The sequence below is a fragment of the Anopheles ziemanni genome, unplaced genomic scaffold, assembly GCF_943734765.1.
Source record: "Anopheles ziemanni unplaced genomic scaffold, idAnoZiCoDA_A2_x.2 U_90, whole genome shotgun sequence".
Lineage (NCBI taxonomy): Eukaryota > Metazoa > Arthropoda > Insecta > Diptera > Culicidae > Anopheles > Anopheles ziemanni.
Window position 1 is genome coordinate 17,690 of NW_026689962.1, and position 18,896 is coordinate 36,585.

The 18,896-nt window shown below is 45.9% G+C and overlaps 1 protein-coding gene across 1 annotated transcript; it reads right to left on the bottom strand.

Moving 5' to 3' along the window:
- Window positions 1–10,259: 10,259 nt before the first annotated feature.
- Window positions 10,260–17,470, bottom strand: LOC131292814 (uncharacterized; the record flags this gene model as incomplete). Its single annotated transcript, XM_058320898.1, has 2 exons — window positions 16,421–17,470; window positions 10,260–14,419 (listed from the first exon to the last, which is right to left on the bottom strand). Coding segments are annotated over exons 1-2 (5,210 nt in total), but the record flags the coding sequence as incomplete, so codon positions are not given.
- Between the last annotated feature and the right edge of the window lie 1,426 nt (window positions 17,471–18,896).

Consider the following 18,896-nt stretch of genomic DNA (forward strand, 5'->3'; position numbering starts at 1 on the left):
GACTTTAAAGAGAATGAGACGATGCAAAATGGTGTTTAGAAGGTGCTTAAAGTGACTTTAAAGAGAATGAGACGATGCAAAATGGTGTTTAGAAGGTGCTTAAAGTGACTTTAAAGAGAATGAGACGATGCAAAATGGGGTTTAGAAGGTGCTTAAAGTGACTCTAAAGAGAATGAGACGATGCAAAATGGTGTTAAGAAGGTGCTTAAAGTGACTTTAAAGAGAATGAGACGGTGCAAAATGGTGTTTAGAAGGTGCTTAAAGTGACTTTAAAGAGAATGAGACGATGCAAAATGGTGTTTAGAAGGTGCTTAAAGTGACTTTAAAGAGAATGAGACGATGCAAAATGAGGTTTAGAAGGTGCTTAAAGTGACTTTAAAGAGAATGAGACGATGCAAAATGAGGTTTAGAAGGTGATTAAAGTGACTTTAAAGAGAATGAGACGATGCAAAATGAGGTTTAGAAGGTGCTTAAAGTGACTTTAAAGAGAATGAGACGATGCAAAATGGTGTTTAGAAGGTGCTTAAAGTGACTTTAAAGAGAATGAGACGATGCAAAATGGTGTTTAGAAGGTGCTTAAAGTGACTTTAAAGAGAATGAGACGATGCAAAATGGTGTTTAGAAGGTGCTTAAAGTGACTTTAAAGAGAATGAGACGATGCAAAATGGTGTTTAGAAGGTGCTTAAAGTGACTTTAAAGAGAATGAGACGATGCAAAATGGGGTTTAGAAGGTGCTTAAAGTGACTTTAACGAGAATGAGACGATGCAAAATGAGGTTTAGAAGGTGCTTAAAGTGACTTTAAAGAGAATGAGACGATGCAAAATGGTATTTAGAAGGTGCTTAAAGTAACTTTAAAGGGAATGAGACGATGCAAAATGGTGTTTAGAAGGTGCTTAAAGTGACTTTAAAGAGAATGAGACGATGCAAAATGGTGTTTAGAAGGTGCTTAAAGTGACTTTAAAGAGAATGAGACGATGCAAAATGGTGTTTAGAAGGTGCTTAAAGTGACTTTAAAGAGAATGAGACGATGCAAAATGGTGTTTAGAGGTGCTTAAAGTGACTTTAAAGAGAATGAGACGATGCAAAATGAGGTTTAGAAGGTGCTTAAAGTGACTTTAAAGAGAATGAGACGATGCAAAATGAGGTTTAGAAGGTGCTTAAAGTGACTTTAAAGAGAATGAGACGATGCAAAATGGTGCTTAGAAGGTGCTTAAAGTGACTTTAAAGAGAATGAGACGATGCAAAATGGTGTTTAGAAGGTGCTTAAAGTGACTTTTAAAGAGAATGAGACGATGCAAAATGGTGCTTAGAAGGTGCTTAAAGTGACTTTAAAGAGAATGAGACGATGCAAAATGGTGTTTAGAAGGTGCTTAAAGTGACTTTAAAGAGAATGAGACGATGCAAAATGGTGTTTAGAAGGTGCTTAAAGTGACTTTAAAGAGAATGAGACGATGCAAAATGGTGTTTAGAAGGTGCTTAAAGTGACTTTAAAGAGTGACTTTAAAGAGAATGAGACGATGCAAAATGGTGTTTAGAAGGTGCTTAAAGTGACTTTAAAGAGAATGAGACGATGCAAAATGAGGTTTAGAAGGTGCTTAAAGTGACTTTAAACAGAATGAGACGATGCAAAATGAGGTTTAGAAGGTGCTTAAAGTGACTTTAAAGAGAATGAGACGATGCAAAATGAGGTTTAGAAGGTGCTTAAAGTGACTTTAAAGAGAATGAGACGATGCAAAATGGTGTTTAGAAGGTGCTTAAAGTGACTTTAAAGAGAATGAGACGATGCAAAATGGTGTTTAGAAGGTGCTTAAAGTGACTTTAAAGAGAATGAGACGATGCAAAATGGTGTTTAGAAGGTGCTTAAAGTGACTTTAGAGAGAATGAGACGATGCAAAATGAGGTTTAGAAGGTGCTTAAAGTGACTTTAAAGAGAATGAGACGATGCTAAATGAGGTTTAGAAGGTGCTTAAAGTGACTTTAAAGAGAATGAGACGATGCAAAATGGTGTTTAGAAGGTGCTTAAAGTGACTTTAAAGAGAATGAGACGATGCAAAATGGTGTTAAGAAGGTGCTTAAAGTGACTTTAAAGAGAATGAGACGATGCAAAATGGTGTTTAGAAGGTGCTTAAAGTGACTTTAAAGAGAATGAGACGATGCAAAATGGTGTTTAGAAGGTGCTTAAAGTGACTTTAAAGAGAATGAGACGATGCAAAATGAGGTTTAGAAGGTGCTTAAAGTGACTTTAAAGAGAATGAGACGATGCAAAATGAGGTTTAGAAGGTGCTTAAAGTGACTTTAGAATGAATGAGACGATGCAAAATGGTGTTTAGAAGGTGCTTAAAGTGACTTTAAAGAGAATGAGACGATGCAAAATGGTGTTTAGAAGGTGCTTAAAGTGACTTTAAAGAGAATGAGACGATGCAAAATGAGGTTTAGAAGGTGCTTAAAGTGACTTTAAAGAGAATGAGACGATGCAAAATGAGGTTTAGAAGGTGCTTAAAGTGACTTTAAAGAGAATGAGACGATGCAAAATGGTGTTTAGAAGGTGCTTAGAGTGACTTTAAAGAGAATGAGACGATGCAAAATGGTGTTTAGAAGGTGCTTAAAGTGACTTTAAAGAGAATGAGACGATGCAAAATGAGGTTTAGAAGGTGCTTAAAGTGACTTTAAACAGAATGAGACGATGCAAAATGGTGTTCAGAAGGTGCTAAAAGTGACTTTAAAGAGAATGAGACGATGCAAAATGAGGTTTAGAAGGTGCTTAAAGTGACTTTAAAGAGAATGAGACGATGCAAAATGGTGTTTAGAAGGTGCTTAAAGTGACTTTAAAGAGAATGAGACGATGCAAAATGGTGTTTAGAAGGTGCTTAAAGTGACTTTAAAGAGAATGAGACGATGCAAAATGGTGTTTAGAAGGTGCTTAAAGTGACTTTAACCAGAATGAGACGATGCAAAATGGTGTTTAGAAGGTGCTTAAAGTGACTTTAAACAGAATGAGACGATGCAAAATAGTGTTTAGAAGGTGCTTAAAGTGACTTTAAAGAGAATGAGACGATGCAAAATGAGGTTTAGAAGGTGCTTAAAGTGACTTTAAAGAGAATGAGACGATGCAAAATGAGGTTTAGAAGGTGCTTAAAGTGACTTTAAAGAGAATGAGACGATGCAAAATGGTGTTTAGAAGGTGCTTAAAGTGACTTTAAAGAGAATGAGACGATGCAAAATGGTGTTTAGAAGGTGCTTAAAGTGACTTTAGAGAGAATGAGACGATGCAAAATGAGGTTTAGAAGGTGCTTAAAGTGACTTTAAAGAGAATGAGACGATGCAAAATGGTGTTTAGAAGGTGCTTAGAGTGACTTTAAAGAGAATGAGACGATGCAAAATGGTGTTTAGAAGGTGCTTAAAGTGACTTTAAAGAGAATGAGACGATGCAAAATGAGGTTTAGAAGGTGCTTAAAGTGACTTTAAAGAGAATGAGACGATGCAAAATGAGGTTTAGAAGGTGCTTAAAGTGACTTTAAAGAGAATGAGACGATGCAAAATGGTGTTTAGAAGGTGCTTAAAGTGACTTTAAAGAGAATGAGACGATGCAAAATGGTGTTTAGAAGGTGCTTAAAGTGACGTTAGAGAGAATGAGACGATGCAAAATGAGGTTTAGAAGGTGCTTAAAGTGACTTTAAAGAGAATGAGACGATGCAAAATGAGGTTTAGAAGGTGCTTAAAGTGACTTTAAAGAGAATGAGACGATGCAAAATGGTGCTTAGAAGGTGCTTAAAGTGACTTTAAAGAGAATGAGACGATGCAAAATGGTGTTTAGAAGGTGCTTAAAGTGACTTTAAAGAGAATGAGACGATGCAAAATGGTGTTTAGAAGGTGCTTAAAGTGACTTTAAAGAGAATGAGACGATGCAAAATGGTGTTTAGAAGGTGCTTAAAGTGACTTTAAACAGAATGAGACGATGCAAAATGGTGTTTAGAAGGTGCTTAAAGTGACTTTAAAGAGAATGAGACGATGCAAAATGAGGTTTAGAAGGTGCTTAAAGTGACTTTAAAGAGAATGAGACGATGCAAAATGAGGTTTAGAAGGTGCTTAAAGTGACTTTAAAGAGAATGAGACGATGCAAAATGAGGTTTAGAAGGTGCTTAAAGTGACTTTAAAGAGAATGAGACGATGCAAAATGGTGTTTAGAAGGTGCTTAAAGTGACTTTAAAGAGAATGAGACGATGCAAACTGGTGTTTAGAAGGTGCTTAAAGTGACTTTAGAGAGAATGAGACGATGCAAAATGAGGTTTAGAAGGTGCTTAAAGTGACTTTAAACAGAATGAGACGATGCAAAATGGTGTTTAGAAGGTGCTTAAAGTGACTTTAAAGAGAATGAGACGATGCAAAATGGTGTTTAGAAGGTGCTTAAAGTGACTTTAAAGAGAATGAGACGATGCAAAATGGTGTTTAGAAGGTGCTTAGAGTGACTTTAAAGAGAATGAGACGATGCAAAATGGTGTTTAGAAGGTGCTTAAAGTGACTTTAAAGAGAATGAGACGATGCAAAATGAGGTTTAGAAGGTGCTTAAAGTGACTTTAAAGAGAATGAGACGATGCAAAATGAGGTTTAGAAGGTGCTTAAAGTGACTTTAAAGAGAATGAGACGATGCAAAATGGTGTTTAGAAGGTGCTTAAAGTGACTTTAAAGAGAATGAGACGATGCAAAATGGTGTTTAGAAGGTGCTTAAAGTGACTTTAAAGAGAATGAGACGATGCAAAATGGTGTTTAGAAGGTGCTTAAAGTGACTTTAAGCAGAATGAGACGATGCAAAATGGTGTTTAGAAGGTGCTTAAAGTGACTTTAAAGAGAATGAGACGATGCAAAATGGTGTTTAGAAGGTGCTTAAAGTGACTTTAAAGAGAATGAGACGATGCAAAATGGTGTTCAGAAGGTGCTTAAAGTGACTTTAAAGAGAATGAGACGATGCAAAATGAGGTTTAGAAGGTGCTTAAAGTGACTTTAAAGAGAATGAGACGATGCAAAATGAGGTTTAGAAGGTGCTTAAAGTGACTTTAAAGAGAATGAGACGATGCAAAATGGTGTTCAGAAGGTGCTTAAAGTGACTTTAAAGAGAATGAGACGATGCAAAATGGTGTTTAGAAGGTGCTTAAAGTGACTTTAAAGAGAATGAGACGATGCAAAATGGTGTTTAGAAGGTGCTTAAAGTGACTTTAAAGAGAATGAGACGATGCAAAATGGTGTTTAGAAGGTGCTTAAAGTGACTTTAAAGAGAATGAGACGATGCAAAATGGTGTTTAGAAGGTGCTTAAAGTGACTTTAAAGAGAATGAGACGATGCAAAATGGGGTTTAGAAGGTGCTTAAAGTGACTTTAAAGAGAATGAGACGATGCAAAATGGTGTTAAGAAGGTGCTTAAAGTGACTTTAAAGAGAATGAGACGATGCAAAATGGTGTTTAGAAGGTGCTTAGAGTGACTTTAAAGAGAATGAGACGATGCAAAATGGTGTTTAGAAGGTGCTTAAAGTGACTTTAAAGAGAATGAGACGATGCAAAATGGTGTTAAGAAGGTGCTTAAAGTGACTTTAAAGAGAATGAGACGATGCAAAATGGTGTTTAGAAGGTGCTTAAAGTGACTTTAAAGAGAATGAGACGATGCAAAATGGTGTTTAGAAGGTGCTTAAAGTGACTTTAAAGAGAATGAGACGATGCAAAATGAGGTTTAGAAGGTGATTAAAGTGACTTTAAAGAGAATGAGACGATGCAAAATGAGGTTTAGAAGGTGCTTAAAGTGACTTTAAAGAGAATGAGACGATGCAAAATGGTGTTTAGAAGGTGCTTAAAGTGACTTTAAAGAGAATGAGACGATGCAAAATGGTGTTTAGAAGGTGCTTAAAGTGACTTTAAAGGGAATGAGACGATGCAAAATGAGGTTTAGAAGGTGCTCAAAGTGACTTTAAAGAGAATGAGACGATGCAAAATGGTGTTTAGAAGGTGCTTAAAGTGACTTTAAAGAGAATGAGACGATGCAAAATGAGGTTTAGAAGGTGCTTAAAGTGACTTTAAAGAGAATGAGACGATGCAAAATGGTGTTTAGAAGGTGCTTAAAATGACTTTAAAGAGAATGAGACGATGCAAAATGGTGTTTAGAAGGTGCTTAAAGTGACTTTAAAGAGAATGAGACGATGCAAAATGGTGTTTAGAAGGTGCTTAAAGTGACTTTAAAGAGAATGAGACGATGCAAAATGGGGTTTAGAAGGTGCTTAAAGTGACTTTAAAGAGAATGAGACGATGCAAAATGGTGATAAGAAGGTGCTTAAAGTGACTTTAAAGAGAATGAGACGATGCAAAATGGTGTTAAGAAGGTGATTAAAGTGACTTTAAAGAGAATGAGACGATGCAAAATGGTGTTAACAAGGTGCTTAAAGTGACTTTAGAGAGAATGAGACGATGCAAAATGGTGTTTAGAAGGTGCTTAAAGTGACTTTAAAGAGAATGAGACGATGCAAAATGGTGTTAAGAAGGTGCTTAAAGTGACTTTAAAGAGAATGAGACGATGCAAAATGAGGTTTAGAAGGTGCTTAAAGTGACTTTAAAGAGAATGAGACGATGAAAAATGAGGTTTAGAAGGTGCTTAAAGTGATTTTAAAAAGAATAAGACGATGCAAAATGGTGTTAAGAAGGTGCTTAAAGTGACTTTAAAGAGAATGAGACGATGCAAAATTAGGTTTAGAAGGTGCTTAAAGTGACTTTAAAGAGAATGAGACGATGCAAAATGGTGTTTAGAAGGTGCTTAAAGTGACTTTAAAGAGAATGAGACGATACAAAATGGTGTTTAGAAGGTGCTTAAAGTGACTTTAAGGAGAATGAGACGGTGCAAAATGGTGTTTAGAAGGTTCTTAAAGTGACTTTAAAGAGAATGAGACGATGCAAAATGGTGTTTAGAAGGTGCTTAAAGTGACTTTAAAGAGAATGAGACGATGCAAAATGGTGTTTAGAAGGTGCTTAAAGTGACTTTAAAGAGAATGAGACGATGCAAAATGGTGTTTAGAAGGTGCTTAAAGTGACTTTAAAGAGAATGAGACGATGCAAAATGGGGTTTAGAAGGTGCTTAAAGTGACTCTAAAGAGAATGAGACGATGCAAAATGGTGTTAAGAAGGTGCTTAAAGTGACTTTAAAGAGAATGAGACGGGGCAAAATGGTGTTTAGAAGGTGCTTAAAGTGACTTTAAAGAGAATGAGACGATGCAAAATGGTGTTTAGAAGGTGCTTAAAGTGACTTTAAAGAGAATGAGACGATGCAAAATGAGGTTTAGAAGGTGCTTAAAGTGACTTTAAAGAGAATGAGACGATGCAAAATGAGGTTTAGAAGGTGATTAAAGTGACTTTAAAGAGAATGAGACGATGCAAAATGAGGTTTAGAAGGTGCTTAAAGTGACTTTAAAGAGAATGAGACGATGCAAAATGGTGTTTAGAAGGTGCTTAAAGTGACTTTAAAGAGAATGAGACGATGCAAAATGGTGTTTAGAAGGTGCTTAAAGTGACTTTAAAGAGAATGAGACGATGCAAAATGGTGTTTAGAAGGTGCTTAAAGTGACTTTAAAGAGAATGAGACGATGCAAAATGGTGTTTAGAAGGTGCTTAAAGTGACTTTAAAGAGAATGAGACGATGCAAAATGGGGTTTAGAAGGTGCTTAAAGTGACTTTAACGAGAATGAGACGATGCAAAATGAGGTTTAGAAGGTGCTTAAAGTGACTTTAAAGAGAATGAGACGATGCAAAATGGTATTTAGAAGGTGCTTAAAGTAACTTTAAAGGGAATGAGACGATGCAAAATGGTGTTTAGAAGGTGCTTAAAGTGACTTTAAAGAGAATGAGACGATGCAAAATGGTATTTAGAAGGTGCTTACAGTGACTTTAAAGAGAATGAGACGATGCAAAATGAGGTTTAGAAGGTGCTTAAAGTGACTTTAAAGAGAATGAGACGATGCAAAATGGTGTTAAGAAGGTGCTTAAAGTGACTTTAAAGAGAATGAGACGATGCAAAATGAGGTTTAGAAGGTGCTTAAAGTGACTTTAAAGAGAATGAGACGATGAAAAATGAGGTTAAGAAGGTGCTTAAAGTGACTTTAAAGAGAATAAGACGATGCAAAATGGTGTTAAGAAGGTGCTTAAAGTGACTTTAAAGAGAATGAGACGATGCAAAATGAGGTTTAGAAGGTGCTTAAAGTGACTTTAAAGAGAATGAGACGATGCAAAATGGTGTTTAGAAGGTGCTTAAAGTGACTTTAAAGAGAATGAGACGATACAAAATGGTGTTTAGAAGGTGCTTAAAGTGACTTTAAAGAGAATGAGACGGTGCAAAATGGTGTTTAGAAGGTGCTTAAAGTGACTTTAAAGAGAATGAGACGATGCAAAATGGTGTTTAGAAGGTGCTTAAAGTGACTTTAAAGAGAATGAGACGATGAAAAATGGTGTTTAGAAGGTGCTTAAAGTGACTTTAAAGAGAATGAGACGATGCAAAATGGTGTTTAGAAGGTGCTTAAAGTGACTTTAAAGAGAATGAGACGATGCAAAATGGTGTTTAGAAGGTGCTTAAAGTGACTTTAAAGAGAATGAGACGATGCAAAATGGTGTTTAGAAGGTGCTTAAAGTGACTTTAAAGAGAATGAGACGATGCAAAATGGTGTTTAGAAGGTGCTTAAAGTGACTTTAAAGAGAATGAGACGATGCAAAATGGTGTTTAGAAGGTGCTTAAAGTGACTTTAAAGAGAATAAGACGATGCAAAATGGTGTTAAGAAGGTGCTTAACGTGACTTTAAAGAGAATGAGACGATGCAAAATGGTGTTTAGAAGGTGCTTAAAGTGACTTTAAAGAGAATGAGACGATGCAAAATGAGGTTTAGAACGTGCTTAAAGTGACTTTAAAGAGAATGAGACGATGCAAAATGGTGTTTAGAAGGTGCTTAAAGTGACTTTAAAGAGAATGAGACGATGCAAAATGGTGTTTAGAAGGTGCTTAAAGTGACTTTAAAGAGAATGAGACGATGCAAAATGGTGTTAAGAAGGTGCTTAAAGTGACTTTAAAGAGAATGAGACGATGCAAAATGGTGTTTAGCAGGTGCTTAAAGTGACTTTAAAGAGAATGAGACGATGCAAAATGGTGTTTAGAAGGTGCTTAAAGTGACTTTAAAGAGAATGAGACGATGCAAAATGGTGTTTAGAAGGTGCTTAAAGTGACTTTAGAGAGAATGAGACGATGCAAAATGGTGTTTAGAAGGTGCTTAAAGTGACTTTAGAGAGAATGAGACGATGCAAAATGGTGTTTAGAAGGTGCTTAAAGTGACTTTAAAGAGAATGAGACGATGCAAAATGAGGTTCAGCAGGTGCTTAAAGTGACTTTAAAGAGAATGAGACGATGCAAAATGGTGTTAAGGAGGTGCTTAAAGTGACTTTAAAGAGAATGAGACGATGCAAAATGGTGTTTAGAAGGTGCTTAAAGTGACTTTAAAGAGAATGAGACGATGCAAAATGAGGTTTAGAAGGTGCTTAAAGTGACTTTAAAGGGAAAGAGACGATGCAAAATGGTGTTTAGAAGGTGCTTAAAGTGACTTTAAAGAGAATGAGACGATGCAAAATGGTGTTTAGAAGGTGTGTTCTCGCACGTAGCGATGGGCGAGTGTTTTGCACGTAGCGAAAGCGAATGTTTTGCACGAAGCTAAAGCGAATGTTTTGCACGAAGCTAGAGCGAATGTTTTGCACGAAGCTGCGGGCGAACGTTTTGCACGAAGAATTCACACGTTGTAATTACTAGGTTAAAAAGGAACTTTATTTGCACTTTTTAATTAGATTGGCACGTAGCAGCTTGTTACTCGTAGGTATACGTAAGAAAAGCGAGAGAGCCCGTCGATCCGTTGATCGACGGTTTTATAGGTGTCATCGCTCCCCTCCACTTCCCTATGCGTGGGAGAGTTGCCCGTAGCGAAAGCTCTCCCACGCGCTCTCTCCTGTGACGTACCAGCACGCGGTGATGAGCTGACATTCCAGCACGCGGTCTGGCACGTCACACGATCTTCCGGGTCATGGAGGGGATTTGCCATAATTGATATGCGCTTATCGCATGATCGCGCGGATGACGTGATTGATCATGCGCTTATCGCATGATCGCGCGGATGACATAATTGTTTCGATTATAACGCGATTATTTCCCACAACCATTCCTCCCCCCTTTGGGACGCAGGCGACCGTCCCAAATTCCGCACGTAGGTGGTGGGTCGTCCTCATGCTCAGGGGTCGTCGGCGGCACGTAGCCAGGAGTCGAGTCAGGAGGACACTGCGCTGCTGATCCCTCAAGTTGTTCGTTTGGCGCTGCGTCGGATACGGAAGAGTCAGGTGCGCCCGAATGCTCCTTGGATACTTCCGTTTCAGCGGCCTCAACTGGGAGGGGTGCCAACAGCCTCACGTTGCGCTTGTAGATGCCGCTGCTTGTTCGTATGTCAGCGACACGTACGATGCCGTCGGGTCCCACGTAGGTTTTGACGACCAGGCCCATGGGCCATCGTCCAACGGGTAGGTTGTCATCACCGACTAGCACGATCTGGCCCGTCTGCAAGTTTGTAGTGCGTTTCGTCCACTTCGCACTACAACGCAACTGAGCAAGGTACTCAGTTCGCCAACGGGACCAGAATTGCTGAGCGAGTTTCTGGACTCGCTTCCAGCGAGTTTTGACACCGACCGTGTCATCGTCTCCAAGCGGGGCAGGAGTGGTGAATGATGCTCGTCCGATGAGGAAGTGCGCAGGGGTAAGTGCCTCTACCGATTCCGGACTGGAGTGGATTGCGGTGAGCGGCCTGGAGTTGAGAATGGCCGAAATTTGGTAGAGTAACGTCTGTAGCTCTACCAAGTTCAGCTGGGCTCCCTTTGCGGCGGCCTTGAACAATCGTTTTGCCACCTTGATGTTGGCCTCCCAAAGCCCTCCGAAGTTTGGGCTCCTGGGAGGGATAAACGAGAAACGAATTCCGCTGTCCGCTGCCAAGCTCACCACTTCGTCCTGGAATTCCCGGTTGTTGTGAGTCTTGCGAAGCAGGGTCAATTCTCTGGCAGCTCCCACGAAGTTGCGGCCGTTGTCGGAGTAGATCGTGTCAGGTCTTCCACGTAGGGACACGAATCGTAATAGAGCTGAGATGAACGCCGATGTCGACTGATCTTCCACTACCTCCAAGTGCGTGGCCTTCGTAGTGAAACACACGAAGATACAAACGTAGACCGTTCTACGCTTGCCTGATCGAGCATTTGAAACGATTTCGAAGGGGCCACACAGGTCCACGCCGGTGTGGGTGAAGGCGGGAGACACGTTGACGCGAGCCGACGGCAGCTGTCCCATCTGCTGGGCGTATTGTCTTGGGCGCGCTCGGGCACAAATTACGCATCTCGAGGTTACCCCGACGACTGTTCTTCGCAGGTCTCGCATCCAGAATCTCGCACGGAATTCGGCCATGATCAGCTCAGTTCCCGCATGGAAGTTGTGCTCGTGCAAATGGCGGATGATTACACGGGAGAAGGGATGCGACTTTGGTACTAGGAAAGGTGCCTTGGCGTCGTCAGCCAGATCTGAGTTTCCTAGTCGTCCCCGCACACAGATGATCTTATCCCTGACTATCGGGTCGAGATGCTGCATCGAACCCTTGGGAGCGACTGACCCGGAGTCTTGCATCTCCTTGACCTCATTGGGAAAGCACGTAGCTTGCATCACCCGTACTATCAGTTGGAGTCCGTACTCCAATTCGTCGAGTTGAAGGGGTCCTGATTTTTTCTCCACGGAGGATTTGGGTGCGCGTAAGTTGAAGATTGCTCTACCGAGCCACGCGAAATGTCGTCTTGTCATGATGAACGAGTTGTGGTGCTTGTACTGGGATAATAAGTCATCACAATCGTTCCCCACCATGGCCGTCAACAATAGAGGAGCGTCGACAGCTTCCTCCAATGCAGTCACGTAGTTTAGTTGAGGCATAACTGGCCTTTCATCATTGACTATGAAACTTGGTCCGTTCAGCCAAAAACTCGCAGTCTCGCTGTTTATGAGCTTGTTGGCAGGAAGTCCTCTGGACACGAGGTCTGCTGGGTTGAGTTTCGTCGGCACGTAGCTCCAATCCAGACGATTCGTGGCAGCGTGAATTTTCTCCACCCGGTTCTTAACGTAGACTCCCCACTTGGTGTTGTCGGAACGTATCCAAGCCAGTACCACCTGAGAGTCAGTCCACCAACGAGTTTGGCTTATCCGGGTGCCAAAGGCGTCCTTTATTTTGGCATAAAGGCGAGCTAGGAGCAGAGCTCCTTGCAGTTCGAGTCGCGGCAAAGTCACCTCTTCGATGGGTGCCAGTCGCGACCTGGAGCACAGCAACCGAGATTGCGGGTTTCCTTCACCGTCCAGAAAGCGAAGGTAAATGGCGCAACCAAAAGCCTTCGTAGAAGCGTCGCTGAAGCCGTACATGATCGCGTCCTGAGGTTCGCTGGGCAGCGCCATCCTTGGGATTGGGAGCTGTCTGAGAAGCGGCAGGTGGCTGGCGAATCCGTTCCAGCTTTCGATCATGCGAGGTGATGCGGCTTCATCCCATCCGAAGCCATCTCGCCAGAGGTCTTGTAGCAGAATCTTTCCGGTGACTATCACTGGTTGGAGGATCCCGATAGGATCATACAGCTTGCCAACTTTGGATGCTAAACGTCGTTTCTCCAATGAACCCAAAGGCTCGTAGAACTCATCTTGGACTACGAGCTGGAACGTATCCTCTGTAGGGCACCAAGCCAGGCCGAGCAACTTGATGGCCTGCTTCTCACCAATCTGTACAGTTGTATCGCGGTGTTCCACCGGGATTTTACTGGTGATCTCTGGTGAGTTAGATGCCCACTTTCGCAATGGCATCCCGCGTATGTTGAGTGCTCGCTCGACGCTGGTCATAAGCTCACGTAGCTGCTCGGGAGTCGATGCGCCCAACGAAAGGTTGTCCACGTAGAACGATGATTGGATGGCGTCAGCTGTCTGGGGATCGGAAGTCCGCACTTCTTCCCCGGCTTCGAACAACGCCCTGCAGGCCAAATAAGACGAAGCAGCCTCACCGTACGTAACAGTGAGGAGTCTGAATAGTTGCATCGTGTCCTTTGGCTTGTCGCGCCACAGAATGCACTGCATCCAAGTGTCGGGCTCGGATACCCACACTTGACGGTACATCTTCACGATGTCGGCAGTCGCCACCACGGTTTGAGTACGGAAATCTAGCCAGATTCGGAACAAGTCAGGCTGGATCACGGGTCCTACGGCTTGGAGGTCGTTCAGCGAGATTCCCGTCGTTGATTTCGCGCTGGCGTCGAACACAACGCGTAGTTTTGTGGTAGTCGAGTCTGGCTTGACCACGCAAGAGTGGGGAATCACGTAGCGTACTTTGGGGAGCTCCTCCGTTGATACTGGGCACATGTGGCCCAGCTCTTGGTACTCTCGCATGAACTTTCGATATTCTGCGTAGGTGGGCTCATGGCTGGCGAGACGTCTTTCTAGGGCTAGCAAGCGGCGTCTTGCTTGCCCCATTGAATCTCCCAGCTGGTTTAGCTCCCCCCGTAAGGGAATTTGTACGATGTATCGTCCATCGTCAGCGATGGTGGTATGCTCCTTAAAGTGCGTCTCTAGTTCGTGAGACTTCCAAACCGTGGAGTCGGCGGCATCATTTGGGAGTTCTTCGATTCTCCAGAATCGTTCGAGGATCTCCTTTAGGTCATCGACGCACGTAGCTAGACAACTGTGTTCGTATAGATCGGCTGAAGTCGTGTCACGTAGCATTCCTCCCACGAGCCATCCGAATTTAGAATTCTGGAGGGTCAAGCCATTTGGGAGGCGACGCAGCCCTGTCTTGAGTGCGTCGAAGCATATTCTGGCACCTAAGATAGCGTCGATTGTTCCAGGATGGTAGAATTCCGCATCTGCTAGGAACTTGGCCTCTGGCAGGTCCAGTTCGTCTTGTCTGATGGCACGAGCCGGTTGATCACTGAGACCGGGAATCACGAAGAATCCGACATCCTCAGAGCAGCTGCCGTCAATCGACGTAATCTTCGCTCGTATTTGTTGGGTTACTGCGATTTTGCTCCCCACGCCACTCAGCGTCAATCGTGCAGGGTGCATCGCTAATCCAAGACGCTTGACCGCATTCTTGGTGATTGCCTCGATTTGGCTGCCGGAGTCGAGCACGCATCGGATCCGTTGCCACATTCCCATGTTGTCCTGGATGAGTATCGCGACCGTAGCGAGTAGCACGTAGTTGTCCAGTAGCGGGATGTCTTCCGTTGGTGAAATGTCAACCGAGGCACGTCTTGATTGGCAAGAATCGGCAGCAGGATCACTCGATGAATTGGCGCCCGAAGGGGGGTCATTACCATCCTGTGGGGTGGATTCATCAGGACGAGGCGCAGGACAAGCACGATGATGCAGGGAGCCGGAGCGAAGCACGGAGCGGGATCTCCTCGGGATGTTGGATGCAGCATGCGGCAGACAACAGCTTCTGGGTGTAGAATGAATCCGAAGAGGCACGGAGCAGGAACGAGAAGGTGCGGCGCGAGCACCAGGCGGCAATTGGTAGGTACTGGGTGGCGCGGCAGTACGAAGAGGCACGGAGCAGGAACGCGGGGCGGCGCGAGCACCAGGCAGAAATAGGCAGGCACTGGGCGGCGCGGCAACACGAAGAGGCACGGAGCAGGAACGAGAAGCGGCGCGAGCACCAGGCGGCAAGAGGCAGGCACTGGGCGGCGCGGCAACACGAAGAGGCACGGAGCAGGAACGTGAAGCGGCGCGAGCACCAGGCGGCAAGAGGCAGGCACTGGGCGGCGCGGCAACACGAAGAGGCACGGAGCAGGAACTAGAAGCGGCGCGAGCACCAGGCGGCAAGTGGCAGGCACTGGGCGGCGCGGCAACACGAAGAGGCACGGAGCAGGAACTAGAAGCGGCGCGAGCAGCAGGCGGCAAGAGGCAGGCACTGGGCGGCGCGGCAACCCGAAGAGGCACGGAGCAGGAACCGGGCGGCACGGTGACATTTAAAGGAACAGAACGGGCACATACCTGTACGCAGCTTGCGTGACTCAGCAAAGCTTGGACACCGGGCGGCAGACTACAGTCCCTGGGCGTTTCGGCAGCACGAGGAAGCACGGAGCGGGAACGGCGGGGCACGAAACTGGAGTCACTCGGCACGGCGCGGGCACCAGGCGGCAAGCAGCAGGCACTGGGCGGCGCGGTGGCACGAGGAGGCACGGAGCGGGAACGTCGAGGCACGAAGCTGGAGTAACTCGGCACGGCGCGGGCACCCGGCGGCAAGCAGCAGGCACTGGGCGGCGCGGTAGCACGAGGAAGCACGGAGCTGGAGCGGCGAGGCACGAAGCTGGAGCGGCGGGGCACGAAGCTGGAGTCACTCGGCACGGCGCGGGCACCAGGCGGCAAGCAGCAGGCACTGGGCGGCGCGGTAGCACGAGGAAGCACGGAGCTGGAGCGGCGAGGCACGGAGCTGGAGCGGCGAGGCACGAAGCTGGATTCACTCGGCACGGCGCGGGCACCAGGCGGCAAGCAGCAGGCACTGGGCGGCGCGGTAGCACGAGGAAGCACGGAGCTGGAGCGGCGAGGCATGAAGCTGGAGCGGCGGGGCACGAAGCTGGAGCGGCGGGGCACGAAGCTGGATTCACTCGGCACGGCGCGGGCACCAGGCGGCAAGCAGCAGGCACTGGGCGGCGCGGTAGCACGAGGAAGCACGGAGCGGGAACGGCGAGGCACGAAGCTGGATTCACTCGGCACGGCGCGGGCACCAGGCGGCAAGCAGCAGGCACTGGGCGGCGCGGTAGCACGAGGAAGCACGGAGCTGGAGCGGCGAGGCACGGAGCTGGAGCGGCGAGGCACGAAGCTGGATTCACTCGGCACGGCGCGGGCACCAGGCGGCAAGCAGCAGGCACTGGGCGGCGCGGTAGCACGAGGAAGCACGGAGCACACACGGGGCACGAAGCACGGGGGGCGAGGCACGGAGCACACGCGAGGACGCACGGAGCACACGCGAGGACGCACGAAGCGGGGACGGCGGGACACGGCCCTGGGGTTCGGATGCACGGAGCGGGCGCGGAGTGAGGGCACGGAGTGGGCAAGTCACTCCGGCGTCGGGTCGGAGTGCACGTGGAGCATTGTGTGGTGCTTCTTGCCACACACCTGGCACCTCCGCTCACTCGGGCATGCATTGGCCGGATGGTCCTTGGAAAAACAATTCATGCATTTGCGCCGGTCCATAATGAAGTTAATACACTGCATCACGGACCGCGCGCGCAGCTCCGGGCACACCGTCGTCACGTGGCCCGTCCTGTCACACGCGTAACACCGTCGCGTCCCGGCCCCCTGACCCCCCGTTCTTACCTTCGTACTGGTGCTGGCGGGAACGATGGCGGCAGCGGCTGGCTGGGTCGCCGGCGCATTCCGCGCAGGCCTGGAGGCGATGGCAGCGGGCTTCGGGGTGACGGTTGCAGCTAGCACCGTCCGTGCTGCTCGCTGGTTCGTTCCACGCGCTCGATCCGCATCTTCCTTCCGCTTGGGCTGATAATAAATTTTATTAGCCAGCCCATCCAGCTCGCGACGCAGCTCAACCCACGTAGGGATGAGCTGCTGGTCCGCACGCCGTGTCACGCTCGCAATGGTTTCAGCGTCTAGCTTGTCCATTACGAGCGCGACAATCAGCCCGTCTTCCACCACGGAGGTGGAATCGCCAGCCTCGGCGATCTGGCGGGCTGAGGCCACGGCCGTCTCCACTACGTCGATGACGCGCATCAACGCGTTCGCCGACGGAGAGCTCATCCTGGGCAGTTCGAGGATTTTGCGGATGTGGCCCATAAATGCCACCCGCTTCTTATAAAATCTCTCCTCCAGCTTGGCCCAAGCTTGGGCGAACGGCATTCCGGCGTTTTCGAATGCCTCACAACTGTGCCTCGCGATGTCGCACCGCTCGAGGCATTTTATCAAAAAGGCGAATTTATCGGAGTCCTCCGTAAGTCCGGCCACGCGCTTCTCGAATCGACTCGAGAACGCGGGCCATTCGGAGGGCGAGCCCTCGAACTTGGGCAGTTCTATGCGAGGCAGGTGGTCTGCTCGCGATGGCTGCCCCGCCATCGTGGTGTCCAAAATGGACGGTTTGGAGGCGGCTCCCTCACGGCGCTTGGTTGCGGCCGCCATGGCTGCCGCATAAGCCTCCGTGAAGGGGCCCCTGCGCGGATGGGGGCCGGTGACACTTTCGACGCGCATCAGCGCGGCGTTCCCGTCCCGCCACAGGGACGCCAAGATGTCCACCTTCACGGCGGCCACCTCCGGTTTCATCTTCGCATCGAGGCTTGCGGCCACCTCCTTTACGCTGCCCTCTAGGGCGGTAAGTAGCCGCAAGGCCTCGGCCACGATGTTTTCGTTCTCGTTATTCATACTTAAGTCGTGACAGAATTTTGCACTTAGCACTTTTCACGTAATCACGTCGGGGTCACCAAAATGTTCTCGCACGTAGCGATGGGCGAGTGTTTTGCACGTAGCGAAAGCGAATGTTTTGCACGAAGCTAAAGCGAATGTTTTGCACGAAGCTAGAGCGAATGTTTTGCACGAAGCTGCGGGCGAACGTTTTGCACGAAGAATTCACACGTTGTAATTACTAGGTTAAAAAGGAACTTTATTTGCACTTTTTAATTAGATTGGCACGTAGCAGCTTGTTACTCGTAGGTATACGTAAGAAAAGCGAGAGAGCCCGTCGATCCGTTGATCGACGGTTTTATAGGTGTCATCGCTCCCCTCCACTTCCCTATGCGTGGGAGAGTTGCCCGTAGCGAAAGCTCTCCCACGCGCTCTCTCCTGTGACGTACCAGCACGCGGTGATGAGCTGACATTCCAGCACGCGGTCTGGCACGTCACACGATCTTCCGGGTCATGGAGGGGATTTGCCATAATTGATATGCGCTTATCGCATGATCGCGCGGATGACGTGATTGATCATGCGCTTATCGCATGATCGCGCGGATGACATAATTGTTTCGATTATAACGCGATTATTTCCCACAACCAAGGTGCTTAAAGTGACTTTAAAGAGAATGAGACGATGCAAAATGGTGTTAAGAAGGTGCTTAAAGTGACTTTAAAGAGAATGAGACGATGCAAAATGGTGTTTAGAAGGTGCTTAAAGTGACTTTAAAGAGAATGAGACGATGCAAAATGGTGTTTAGAAGGTGCTTAAAGTGACTTTAGAGAGAATGAGACGATGCAAAATGAGGTTTAGAAGGTGCTTAAAGTGACTTTAAAGAGAATGAGACGATGCAAAATGGTGTTTAGAAGGTGCTTAAAGTGACTTTAAAGAGAATGAAACGATGCAAAATGGTGTTTAGAAGGTGCTTAAAGTGACTTTAGAGAGAATGAGACGATGCAAAATGGGGTTTAGAAGGTGCTTAAAGTGACTTTAAAGAGAATGAGACGATGCAAAATGGTGTTTAGAAGGTGCTTAAAGTGACTTTAAAGAGAATGAGACGATGCAAAATGGTGTTTAGAAGGTGCTTAAAGTGACTTTAAAGAGAATGAGACGATGCAAAATGGTGTTTAGAAGGTGCTTAAAGTGACTTTAAAGAGAATGAGACGATGCAAAATGGTGTTTAGAAGGTGCTTAAAGTGACTTTCAAGAGAATGAGACGATGCAAAATGGTGTTTAGAAGGTGCTTAAAGTGACTTTAAAGAGAATGAGACGATGCAAAATGGTGTTTAGAAGGTGCTTAAAGTGACTTTAAAGAGAATGAGACGATGCAAAATGAGGTTTAGAAGGTGCTTAAAGTGACTTTAAAAAGAATGAGACGATGCAAAATGGTGTTTAGAAGGT